Source organism: Vombatus ursinus, unplaced genomic scaffold (assembly GCF_900497805.2).
Source record: "Vombatus ursinus unplaced genomic scaffold, bare-nosed wombat genome assembly UNPS02004734.1, whole genome shotgun sequence".
Lineage (NCBI taxonomy): Eukaryota > Metazoa > Chordata > Mammalia > Diprotodontia > Vombatidae > Vombatus > Vombatus ursinus.
In genome coordinates, this window is record NW_020944512.1 from 8,097 (window position 1) to 21,624 (window position 13,528).

At 41.7% G+C, this 13,528-nt stretch overlaps 1 protein-coding gene across 1 annotated transcript; it reads right to left on the reverse strand.

Annotated features, from left to right (window-relative positions):
- Positions 1–2,614: 2,614 nt before the first annotated feature.
- LOC114027324 (olfactory receptor 56-like) lies at positions 2,615–12,635 on the reverse strand. Its single transcript, XM_027841305.1, has 2 exons — positions 11,711–12,635; positions 2,615–2,670 (listed from the first exon to the last, which is right to left on the reverse strand). The coding sequence occupies exons 1-2, from the start codon at positions 12,633–12,635 to the stop codon at positions 2,615–2,617; spliced, it is 981 nt and encodes a 326-aa protein (XP_027697106.1).
- Positions 12,636–13,528: the final 893 nt, after the last annotated feature.

The window sequence follows — 13,528 nt, forward strand, 5'->3', positions numbered from 1 at the left end:
ATCTACTGTTGAAATAGAAACCTTTAAAAAAATTCTACCTTTTCAATTTTGTCTGACTTCTCTGATAAGCAAAAAAATAATTTTCAATGATATGTTTTATCTTATACCCAGTTGACTAAGACATTTGTTTAACATCTTGGCCAGAGCCTTCCTTTCCAATTCTGTTTTAGAAAAAAACTTAATTTCACCTTGATTTCAAATAGTTTAGGCCCTAGAAGACATGCAAAGTTTACATAACAGAATTAAAACCCTCATAAAGTTAGCAGTCAAAACCATGAAGCAAGATAACAACGTTACATGATAATATAAATAATGTGATTTCTTTGGTATAGAGAGCTCCCAACATGAGCAAATTCCCTCTCCCAGTGTAAGTTGGCACCTTCTCTGCAATATCTAGTTTTAGAGTTGCTTAGAGCACTGAGAGATTAAGTGACTTGCTCCAGAATAACAGAGTTTGGGTCTTAGGTGGAACTTGAACTCAGGTCTTCTTGGCTCCAAAGCAGTCCCTCTAATCCACTACTGTGCTGCTTCTTATAACATGGTAAATATGATATATGCATTGGAAGAGTGAAAAACTGTGAAGTAAGATCATTAACCATAGGGCATCATGGTAGAGGTGATTTGTGAGTTGGGCTTTAAAAGATTGATAATAATTACAAAGCATCAATAGACCAGTATTAATGAAGCATTCTCCCACTTCATAGTTAGTGTGAAAGAAATAGGTTGCTAGGCCTGTAAGAGTGAACAGTAAAACATAAAAGAATGGTCTCCTGATATTGGAGTGCTTTGAGTTGCAAAGTATCCAGAATGAAGGAAGTAATAGTCTCTCTATATTCTGTCCTGGTGAAGCTTCATCTGGAACATATTGTTCAGTTCACAAGACAGCTGGAAGATGTTTTGGAAATAATCTACAATCTGGGTTCCATCTCACCACATCTCACAACTGCCCTCTGCAAAATGGCCAGTGATCTCCTAATTGTGAAATCTAATAACTCAGTCCTATCTGTAACTTTTGGCATTAGAGACTCACCCCTACCTCCTCCTATATACTCATTCCTTTGTTTGACTTGACACTGCTAAATTCTGGTTCTCCCACTTGTCTGGCCATTCCCCAGCAGACTCCATTATGAGCAGGTCATTATACACCCTCTCTGCAGTATGCTGTGTTTAATCTAGAACACTGAGAGGTTGCAGAGTGGAACCTGGGTTAGTCCTCAAGGTGAGCTGGAGCCTGGGCCTCTGACTGTCTCTAAAAAACCAGAAGTTTTGGGATTCCTTTTCTGAGGTGAGGGGACTGAATATGGGTCCTGCGACATACATGTCCAACCTTTGAGATGACATCAAGAATTAGAAAAGTTCCTGGGTCCTCGGGCAGTGCTGACTATACTTCAGGAGAAGTCCCTAACACCTACTCGAGCCATCTGCCTGTCTGACCATTCCTTATTAGTGTCCTTTGCTAGATCATCAACTGTCTCCTACCCTTTTAGTGTCTAACTCTTCTTTATCTATACTTTTTCTCTTGGTGGTCTGATTGCTTTCCATAATTTCATTTCTCCTCTTGAGAAGCAGCATGCTGTGGCAGTGTGAAGATTAAAATTGCCCAACCTACAAGAAAAACCACTGAGACAGAGCTCTGATCCAATGGGTCTTTATTAAAGGGTCCATGGTCCCCTCTAATGAAGTGGACCTTAGATCTTCCTCATCTGAGATGCTCCTTTCTACCAGGGCCCTATTTTTATAAGGCTTGATTCTAGATTTGATACCTGAACATTCTAAAGAGGATATGCAAGGTACAGACAGAATCCCATTGGTTGCTAGGTCTTGCTTAGTGGGCCAAAAAAAATGATACATCAGCTAAAATGGTATTTCAGCAGGATTTCTTGGGATGGGCAAAGTATGGGGCAGACCTCCTACAGAAGAGGTCTGGAGTTACAAAAATAAGTTGGGAGAGTTTGCATGTCATTGAGTCACCTCTGCCACTCTGGGCTTGGTCACCGTAACAAGGAAAAACAAGGGTGGAGAGCCTCTAGTTACCTTCCTATGATTAAGCAAATGAACTTAAAATCTGTAGCTTAGAGCTCTGGGACCTAATATGCAGATTTATAATCATTACCCCTTTGGAATCATAGCACCCTGATTAATATTGATTGAAATAGAGTAGGGGTCCAAATGAATTATTTCTCACAGTGCAGAGAGTGCTGGATTTGCAGTCAGAAGACTTTGCTGCACCAGTTCTGTGATCATAGGAAAGTTGTTTTATCTCTCAGAGCCTCAGCTGCCTCATCAGGAAAATGGGAATAATAATATTGACACTATTATGTTACAGGGGGTTTATGAAGAGAGTACTAGGCAAACTATAAAGTAATGTATACATGTGAATTATCACCTTTATGCAGATGAATCTCCAATCTCAAGTCATGTAAAGAAGCTTTTATTAAGCACCTACTATGTGCCAGGCACTGTGCTAAGCACTGGGGATACAAAAAAAAAACAGGAAAACATCCATCATACTTAAGAGCTCACAGTCTAATGAGGAAGGCAACATGTGAACAACTCTATAAACAAGCTTGTATATGATGAATTCAAAATAATCGACAGAGGGAAGGCACTAACATTAAGGGGCATTGGTAAAGTTTTTGGTAAAAGACAAGATTTTCCCAGTCAGGAGGCTGAGATGAGAAGGGAAAGCATTCCAGGCCTGAAGGACAGTCGGTGAAAGTGCCCAGAGTAAGGAGACAGTGTCTTGTGTGAGGGACAGATTGAAGAGGATGTGGCAGGTAGTGAGTTATAAGAAGACCAGATGGTTAGAAGGGGCCAGGTGATGAAAGACTTGACAAAGCCACACAGAGTATTTTATATTTGTCCTGCTGCTAATAGAGAGCCACTGGAGTTGATTGAGGAGGAGGGTGACATGTAATTTAAGGTGATTGTTTTGACAGCTGAGTGGAGAATAGACTGGAATGGGGAGAGATGAGGAAGGGAGACTAATCAAAAGGGCATGAAAAGAAACCAAATGTGAAGTGATGAAAGCCTGTACCTGTGCAGTGGCAGTGTCAGGGGGAAGAGTCATATATGACAGATATGTCTTCCTTTTAAAATTTTCAATTCAATTTTATTTTATTTTTGATGCCAAATTCTCTTCCCTCTTCCCTCATTGACTGAGAAGGATGGAAAACAAATCTTTTACAAATAGGTTTTGTCATTAAGTCATTTCAGTCATGTCCAACTCTTTGTGATCCCATTTGGGGTTTTCATGGCAAAGATACTGGAGTGGTTTGCCATTTCCTTCTCCAACTCATTTTGTAGATAGGGAACTGAGGCAGACAGGGTTTTGTGACTTGCCCAAAGTCACATAGCTAATGTGTCTGAGGCCAGATTTGAACTCACCAAGATTGAATCTTCCTGACTCCAAGCATGGCACTTTATCCACTGTACCACCTACTTTCATGCAAAACAAATTTCCACATTAGCCATATTTAAAAAAACAAAACAAAAGAGGGTAGGCATGGATGGGGTGGAGAAAGAAAAAGAAGAAAATATTCTTTAGTCTGCACTAAGGAACATTCAATTCTCTATCTGGAAGTGGATAACATGTGTGAGAGATGATCTCTCAGAAGTGAAGCCTCCTCAAAAGGTTAATAGTTCTTGTTAATAGTTCTCACAAAGGGCAGCAATTAGGAGATCACTAGTCATTTAGAGAGAGATAAGGTCAGAAGCCAGATAGTAAGAAGAGTGGGAGGAGAGAAATTGGAGGCACCTGTTGTAGATGGCCTTCTCAAGGAATTTAATTGTATTGTTGAAACACACTCCCTTCTGACCTTGTCAACCCCCCCACTCAGAAGCACATAGCCTAAAGAATAGAATAGCCCTACCCCCAACCTCCTAGCAAGACTACCACCTTTTCTTGTCTCCAGGCAAACTTGTGTACTCTGTTGCTGGGAAGATTTCCATGAATAGATTGTGCCCCCTGAAGCCCAGTCAATGGGAAAAGGGGAAGGGGGTTTTGGGAGGAGGAACTCACATTAGGTTATAAAAAAGCCTTGCTTTCTGTAACCAACTTGTACCCCTCCTCCCTGGCCAGGCCATTAGGGTGAACAAGGGGCGGTACCCTTTCTCATGAGAAAGTAATAAACTCCTTTCTACTTTAAGGTAACTAAGTCTTTGTTTTGAATTTGAGTAGTGGTCTCTGTCCCACACATGTTTCATCATGAATGTCTTAGAAATTATGAGAGATATAAAGATAGAATACATGGGACTTGGCAACTTTTTGAATATGGGAGGTGAGAATGTCCAAGGAATCAATGATGACTGGGAAGATGGTGGTGCCCATTACAGTAATGAAAAACATTGGAAGAAGGGAGAGTTTGGAACAAAGATACTAAGTTCAGTTTTGGACATGTTGGATTTAACATATCTAAAACATCTAATTTGAGATATAAAATAGACAAATGCAGATGTGACAGTGAAAGTCAGGAGAGAGATTTGGGGCTGGATAAATATATGTGAGAATCATCAACATAGAGATGATTATTGAATTGGGAGCTGATGAGCTCACCAAGTGAAATCGATTATAGAGAGAGAAGAGAAGAGAGCCCAAAACAGAGTTTTGAGGGACATCTGATGTTACACATAACCTGGATGAAGATCCAGCAAAGGAGACTGAGAAGAAGTGGTCAGACAGGTAGGAGAAGAACCAGGAGAGAGCAGGGCCATAAGAGTCTAGAGAGAAGAGAGTATTAAAGAGAAGAAACTGATCAAAAGGGTCAAAGGCTAGAGAGAAATCAAGTAGGAGGAGGGTTGAGAAAAGGCCCTTAGAGTTGGTAAATGGGTGATCATTGGTAACTCTGGAGACAGCAATTTCAATTGAATGATGAGGTTGGAAGTCAGCCTGAAGAGGGTGAGAGGAAAGGAAGCAAAGACCAGTTAGAAGATGGTCTTCTTAATGAGTTTAAACACAAAAGGGAAGAGGGACATAGGGTAGAACAAGTGAGGATTTTTTTGTGATTGGAGGAGATATGGACCTGTTTATAAAGTGGTAGGCAAGCAGCCAGTAGACAAGGAGAGATTGAAGACTAGTGAGAGCATGGAGATGATAGAGGGGACAATCTGATGGAGGAGATGGGATGGAATGGAATCATTCGTGTATGTAGAAAGATTTGCCTTGTTGAGGAGAAGGACCACCTCTTCATGTGAGACAAAGATGTGAGAGGACATGGTGGGGAAAGACACCTGAATGATGTGAGATGAGAAGGAGATGATAAGAAGGACCTCTCAGCAAATGGCCACCGTTTTTTTAGTGAAATATGAGTTGGTGGGGAGGAGGAGGATGAGTTGTGTGAAGTTTGAGGAGGGATGAAAAAGTTTGGGAAAATTACTGCAGTGAGTGGGATAGTGAATCAATCGCTGCAGTGAGGGCCCAGTTGAGATCATGTAACATAAATTTGTAGTTGACCCAGGTAGCAGGATGATGCAATTTTCCCCCAGCTTTGTTCAGCAGCACTTGGGCAAGAGCAATCCAAAGCTGAGGCTTGGCAGGGCAAAATCTTTGATATGATAAGAGGATGCAAGACTCTAGAGATGAGGACAGTGTAGAGTTGAACTGGTTCAGGAAGAGGCCAAGATGGGGAAGGGAAGAGAGAGTAGCCAATGCTGGGGTCATGGCCTGTTAAAGAACCGAGGGTTAGAGGGTCATGGTGAGGATGAAGAATGGGGTTTGGAGTTTCATGGTAGAGGCTGAAGTAGAATAGAAACAGATTATGATCAGACAAAATAATTTCACAGTTCATGAGCATGGTGGTGGACTTGTGGATAATGGCAAGATCTCTCTCTAGCTGAGGTGGGTGGAGGAGCAGGACATGGGACATGTTGAGGAGCTGGGAAGTTAAGTTGTTTGACTGGCTCATATTGAGGAAGGAAGGAAGGAGAGTATCCAGGAAGTCAGTAGATAGTAGCTATCAGAATTTCTATATCTATCTCTGTATCACTAACTGCCAGCTAGATATCTCCACCTCAGTGTCCCATTGGCATCTCAAACTTAATCTGTCCAGAATGAAACTCATCATATCCCCTCCTTAAGCCTCCGCACTCCAAAATTCTCTATTTATGTTCAGGGCACTGCCATCCTTCTAGGTCACCAAGATTGTCATCTCAAAATCATCTTTGATTCTGCCTTCTCCCTCACCTCTCCCCTCACATTGAAACAGTTGCCAAGCCTTTCTAACTTTACCTCTGAAACATTTCTCCTTTACCCTTCTTCAAGCCCTCATCAGTTCTGGCTGGATTATTGCAATATCTTCCAAACTGGACTCCCTGCTTCCCATCTTTCCTCCAACCTATTCTCCATTCAGTTGTCAAATTAATATTATTAAAACACAGGTCGAGCTGTGCAACTCACCAACTCAAAAATCCAGTGACTCTGTTGCCTCTAAGATAAATTCTAAATCGATCAAGTAACAAGTATATTTTAAATACCACTATTTGCCAAGAACCAAGCTATGTTTTGGGAACACTCCAATGCATTTGTAATCTCAGTTTGGAAATTCCTTCCAATGTTACAGATCACAAACCATCCATCCATGCCTACCCATCCTGTGCAACTCTTGTTCACATCCTTCCATAAACTGCCAAATGGGGGCAGTGTCTACCCAACAGAGTAGAGAACTTCCTAACTTTCTCCTGACATCAGGAGTATAGTAGTACAGGACTTAATCACAGTTCATCCTTCCTCATGAGACCAGACCATCTTGTCCTCCTATCACACAGTTCTTTGATTGTGTCCTTGGTGCCTGTCCTTGTTCAAACCTTGCACATGCCCACTTTTCTATTGCACTTTACAGGGCACTCACTTTTAGTCCTTTGGAGACTGTTACATTTCAGGTTTGCTGACACATAGGGACACTGGGTCCAATGTTTCTATAACTTGACATGCACAGAGCTGCCCTGGCTGCTTCTGTCTGGCTGAATATGCTGGCTTAGCTCTCTGACACTTTGGGGATGGCAATGCCACTGGCTTCTTATGACCTGCTATGTTTGGCTGAGCACTGAAGGACTTTGGTACTTTGGGTATAATGAAGCAATCTCCTTATTGGCCACCAAAAAGAAAGAGCCTGTGACTAAGAGGTTCTTTAAAACGAATGGCTGCACCACTGTCCCTCCTCTATTTGACCCTCGGGGGCATCATGAAAGTCTGGGACTTCCTGTGACAGGTGGGGTAGGGGTAACCCCTCTCCACCCAGCAGCAGGTCTATTGCTTCCCTGTGGCAGCCAGAGTAGAGGGAATCAGCTAACTGAGCTTATGCCTGGGCCTCTTCGGCTTTGTGTTTCTTTGCCTGATCATTGGTGACAGAACATCAGTCTCGAGATGAACATACTTCCAGTATTGGAAGCAACCTTATGAGTTTGTTTTCATGATCCTGGGTCCTGCATTGATGCTGACTTCAATTCAGTCATTCTTCTAAGTCAGTCGATAAATACTTATTAAGCACCTACTGTGTACTAGGCATTGTGCTAAGAGCTAAGGACACAAAGAAAGGCAAAATATAGTCCCTGCCCTCAAGGAGCTCATGATGCAACTGGGGAAGATAGTAGACCTTCATCTTTCACATCCCTCTTCACTTCACAACCATTTTTCTGAAAAGCAATGGAGGATGAAGGGGGATGCTGAAGTTCTACAGAAGAATGGTGCCCTGGGCCACCCTTAAATAGAAAACCTGGGATGAGTTCTTTGATATCCACCCCCTATCTTCTCCAATCAGAGGGAGAAAAGGGTTCCAGGGGCAAGATGGTATTGAGGAAGAGTGAGCTTCAGACGTGATTCCATCTTTCAGGAAGATGAGTTCCTGGACAGACTGATGAAGTCCAAGACAGCAGCCAGGTGGTAAATGACGAGGTGACTGCCCTGGGTCCCATCACTGAGGAGTTTATAGAAGACAAGCACTTCAAGCCCTGACCTGGCTGGCAGCAAGGCATAAATTTGCAGGAGATTATTTGGGCGCTGCAGAGCTGAGGTGAAATGTATCATTCAGCATTCCTGAGAACTGTTTTACTTTCTGATTTTAAAATCTTAACCTCTTGTTATATGCCACTTGTTTCAATTATTTACATTTCTTTCAAAGCTCAATCAGTGTAACAGTAGTTATTGTCAACTGTTTAAGCTTTTGTTAATGCCCAAGTGCACAAATCTTTTGTATTAAGCATTCCTTTTGTGTAGGAAATAAGTAGTAGTAGTAGGAGTAGGAGTAGGAGGAGTAGTAGTAGTAGTAGTAGTAGTAGTAGTAGTAGTAGTAGTAGTAGTAGTAGTAGTAGTCGTAGTAGCTAGCATATTTATGTAGAGCTTTAAAGTTTACAAAGTGATTTACAAATATTGTCTCATTTTATCCTTACAACAACTCTAGGAAGTGGATGATATAGTTATCTGCAATTCACAGATGAGAAAACTAAGACCAAGGTACCATATTTGATTCATATTGTACAATGAGGAGCTTTCTAATTTGTGGAAACCCTGGAAGTGAGCAAAACTTGAGCTTTAAGTAATTTTTCCCCTGGGGTTCTGAGCTGGGGGTGAGGAGGTAAGAAGGGGGCTTTGAACCTCTTTTCGAAGGTCCAGACTTGAACACAGTTCAGATCACATGCTTGGATCCTGAGCAGATGGGACCCTTACTTGTGAGGGAGAGAGTGCAGCAAGCACTACAGCCTTCCTTCACCCAGTACACTTGTTAGATTTGTATGAAAAGGATGAGTCCTTACCCATGTGGGCAGCTTGGGATCATTAAAGAAGCTTTGCAATTTTCTAAAAGCAAACTAATTTATTGTCCTTGTCTTGTTTAATTCTTGGTCCAACTCATTGTTCAATTGTATTCTCTGTCCCACATAGACAGGCTGAGGGACAGTCAGACTCACATGTTGTCCACACATATGCATGTTATCATCTGGACAATAGGCATTCTTCATCTACTTGGTCTTACCTTTATCAGGCCAAATTGTTTTGAGTAATGATAGATACATTCCAGTATGCTCTGCAGGGTTCCAGGGCTTGATGAAATAAGCACAAAATCACCCACAAACAGGAACATCTGAAGAACCTCTTCATCCACAGAAAATCCTTCTTCAACTTATACTCTCTACTGAGCCTCCCCTCCCCAGCTCATCAGAAGCCCTTATTTGAAATGAAATTTTTGAATCTGGCCCAACACCATCATTTTATGGAGGCTAAGGGTTAAGTGTCTTCTCCAGGGTCACATAGACCATAAGTAGCAGAATCAGGATTTAAATCCAGGTTCTGTGACTAGTGATGCACTGTTTTCTTTTTTCGTTATGCCATGCTGTATCTTCTGGGTACATTATAGATAGGGTTCTTACACACTGGAGTGTCTGGAGAAGGATGACCCTTCTCTCAGGGACTCTTTTGCTAAGAGAATCAAATGCCATGTTATAGTTATTGGAAGACTGGTTGAAGGAACTGGTTATATTTGGCCTGAAGAAGAAAAGACTTGGTTAGAAGAAGAACATGATATACTAATTTACTGAATTAGACTGACTCCCTATGGTTTATCCAGAAGAATGCAGCCAGTATGGTAAGGGGACTAGACACTCTGCCATGGGAGAATCAGTTGAAGGAAATAGTTATGTTCAGCTTTCAGAAAAAAAGACACAGAATTGGATTTGTTGATAATATCTGTCTTCAAATATTTGAAGGTCTGTCAGGTGATTCTAATTGTTAGCAGGAGCTCATGAGGGAGTCCAGGGCTCTCTGGCCTCCAAAGCTGATAGCCTCAGGCATTGACACTGTTGCTATGGTAACTGTGTGCAAGGTGACCTTTCCAGGTGGGCTACCACAGCCCAACTTGCAGTCATCCTCTCACCTCCCACTTGGGCTCTTTTCTTTCAAGCCCCAGGGAGAAGGGGCAAAGGGACCTGGGATTCCCAGTTTGACACTTTTCTTGCCTTTTTCTCTTGGGGGGTAGCCCTCTATTAATCCCAGATGCTTCTTTGAGTTTCATGCGTGCCTTGCAAGACTTAGGAGAGATAACATCAATGCTCTCCCAAGCTCTGTCACCTTTGTCTAGCTTTGCTCTAGAAAAAATGTCTCCTATGTGTTTGTCTGTTTCGTTTTTTGTGTTTTTATTCTTTTTTGTTATCTTTCTCTGTTCAGTCATTAACACAGCAAACAGCTCAGGTTTGTTGACCAGTAAATTTCATTATATTTTCAATGGCTTAGAAATAAAAACATTTAGGAAATAGAACAAAACTTCCCGATCCAGCTGCCTCTCAAAAAGCCTAGAACTACAGTAGAAAGGGAATGGTCAGTCAGTAAATGGCAACTGGCTCTCCAGACCCTCCTTCTGTGGATCAGGCAAGAAAAGCCAGTCATTTTGATTTGCTTTTGCAGGGGGAAGGGGGCAGGGAAGGAGAGGGGAATGACCATTGAGAGAGACATGGGGAGCCTGTTTCTGCACTCAGCTGCCTCAGTTACTGGCTGCAGTTACCTAGTTAACTATTGATGCATTTTTCAACATTTTTTAAAAAAGTGTTTAGTATTTTATTTTTCCCCAGTTACATGTAAAAACAATTTTCAACATTCATTTTTAAAACTTTGAGTTGCAAATTCTCTCCCTTCCTCCCTCCGCATTGAAAAGGCAAGTCATTTGATATAGGTTATACATGAATAGACATGCAAAACATTTCCGTAATAGTCATGTTGTCAAAGAAAACATAGACCAAAAAAAAAAAACTGAAGAAAAATAAAGTTTAAAAAAAAGTGTGTTTCAATCTATATACAGAGGCCATCATTTCTTTGTCTGGGGTTGGCTAGCATTTTTCATCATCAGTCCTTCAGAATTGTCTTGGATCGTTGTATTGCTGAGAATAGCTAAGTCATTCACTGCTGCTCATCCTACCATATAGCTGTTACTTTGTGCACGGTACATCTCACTTTGCATCAGCTCATATAAGTCTTTTCTGGTTTCTCTGAGAGCATCCTGCTCATCATTTCCTGTCCTCTATTCCAACAAGTTCCAAGTTGGGTACCACCAGTAAGAAGATATAGGGAGTTTCCTTGACAAACAATGGATTCACTTCACACTATAAGCTGGGAAGAAGCACCATAAATATAATGTTCCTACCCTATAAGCCCCATGCATTAGACAGCAGAGTGATTTCCACAGAGAGGATGAAAGTATTCTATGACTCAAAGTCAGCAGGAGAGGGGAATGAATCAATTCCAGGTCACGGAGAGAGAGTGAGCCTGGGGAGAATTGGGAGTGGGAATCATACCTGGGGTGTACCAATCAATAAGATAGCTCCAAAGTCTTTGGGGCACTAGAACTCTACAGGATACATCACTACACTTGTTGTTTATAAGGGAAGTCAGTGAACAGGAGGGAGGGAGTACAGAGAATTCAGGGAATGGGGCTCATAAAAGATTATCAAATGATTACAGATGGACAGCTGACTTCAGAGGTGGGTTTTATATGGAGATGATCCAGTCTGTGATCCTGATGAAGGGAAAATCAAGTTTGGGCGTATTATTGAAAGATGTAGTTATTGATCTGCAATGGCAGAGGGAATTTTCTTATAGTGAGTTCCTTCCTCTAATAAATTCACAGACCCATACCAGGCCAAAATCTGGTCTATAGCATTAAATGTAAAAGGATTTTTTTTAAACTATAAAATGACAACTATTTTTGTGAGTCCTCCCTCTGATTCCAGGAATATCTGCCCAGCAGCTTCTTAAGGGCCCCAGTTACTTCCTTGTTCCTTAGGCTGTAGATGATAGGGTTGAGCATGGGTGTGAACATGGTGTAGAAAGCAGACACTACCTTATCTTGCTTGGAAGAGTGGTATGCCTGTGGTCTCATATATGTGAACATGGCTGCCCCATAGAAAAGGGTGACCACAGTCATGTGGGAGGAACAAGTGGCAAATGCCTTTTGTCTCCCCTCAGCTGAATGCATTCGGAGAACTGCCACTAGGATCTGTAAGTAGGAGGCAGAGATAACAGAGAAAGGCAAGAGCAGCATGAGGACACAACAGACATAGATCATGGATTCATAGAGGGAGGTATCAGCACAAGCCAGCTTGAGGATAGCAGGCACCTCACAGAAGAAGTGATCAATCTTGTTTGAGCCACAGTAGGGAAAGTGGAGAGTAAAGACAGCTTGGATTAACCCATCTATAAGACCAAAGAACCACAAAAAGGCCACCATGAGCCAACAGACCTGTTTGTTCATGACCAGAGAGTACCTCAATGGATTGCTGATGGCCACATAGCGGTCATAGGCCATGAAGGCCAGCAGGAAGCACTCATCCCCCAGGAGTGTGAGGAAGAAGAGAATCTGTAGCCCACACCCTGTAAAGGTGATGTAGCCCTTGCCCCATAGGAAATTCACAGCCATTCGAGGTACAATGGTGGAGATGAGCATGAGGTCCATTAATGAGAGCCAGCTGAGGAAGAAGTACATTGGGCTATGGAGCCTTGAATCAATGTTGATGAGAAGGATCATGAGGCCATTACCAGTCAGTGCCACCAGGAACATGGTCATGATGAGGGAGAAGAGGAAGAAGTGGAGAGGAGTTTGAGTGAAGAGGCCAAGAAGGATGAAGTGAGTGATGAAGGTCTGGTTGCCACTCCATTCCATGGTTCTAGAGCAAGGAGTGGAAGAGAGGGAGGGAGAGATCTGGGAGAAGGAGATTTGGGAGGTATGAAATTGCATACTGCATGAGGAAAACACTCTATACATAATAGCTAATAGCTTGCATTTATGTAGCACTTGAAGGTTAGCAAAGTACTTTACAAATATTCTTTCAGTAGCCTCGTAACAACCCTGGGAAGTAGGTGCAATTATAATCTTCATTTTTCACACATCTAATAAGGGTCTGAGGCTGGATTTGAATTCAGGTCTTCTTGATTCCAGGTTCAGCACTCTGTACACTGTACCACTGACCTGCCTTATTATTATTATTATTATAAATTGATCATATTTATGTAGCATTTTAGGCTTACAAAGCACTTTCCTTGCAACAACTGTGTGAAGTAAGTTTTAAAAGCTGTTCGGTTATGTCCCTAAAGGTTAGAAAGAGGCAAGGAGAAAAAGCATTGCCCCTTTAAAAAAAATTCTAGTAAGAGATTGCCAGGGCAGGAGAAAATGACCGCCCTTTGCTGTGGGACAGCAAAACTGCTTTAGCATCAAGAGATGGTGATTTTGTTTGGTTTTGGTTTGTCCTCTCCTAGTTTATTAACTTCTTGGATTTGGAACCACTCACCTGCAACCTTGATTATCCAATTCTTGAGGTCTGGAGGCATAGAGGTACAGTTAGAAAGAAACCTAAATGTGGAGAAGGAAGATCCATGTTTAAATTTCATCTCAAAAATTTATGAGCTGTGTAACTTTAGCTCTGAGTTTCCTCATCTGTAGTATGGACCTATGGTGTAATAATACACCATATACTATATATTCTAAGTTATAAAGCACTTTAGAACTCAATTTCTCAAACAGTAAACATTTATATATACATATACATATACATATAT

Excerpts from the sequence above, each read along its gene's own strand:
- LOC114027324 (XM_027841305.1), bottom strand. The coding sequence starts at position 12,635 with ATGGAATGGAGTGGCAACCAGACCTTCATCACTCACTTCATCCTTCTT. Across the intron at positions 2,671-11,710 it reads TAAGAAGCTGCTGGGCAGAT|GCCTCCTGACTGGGAAAATC; the intron begins ATTCCTGGAATC and ends CTTCTCATCTCA.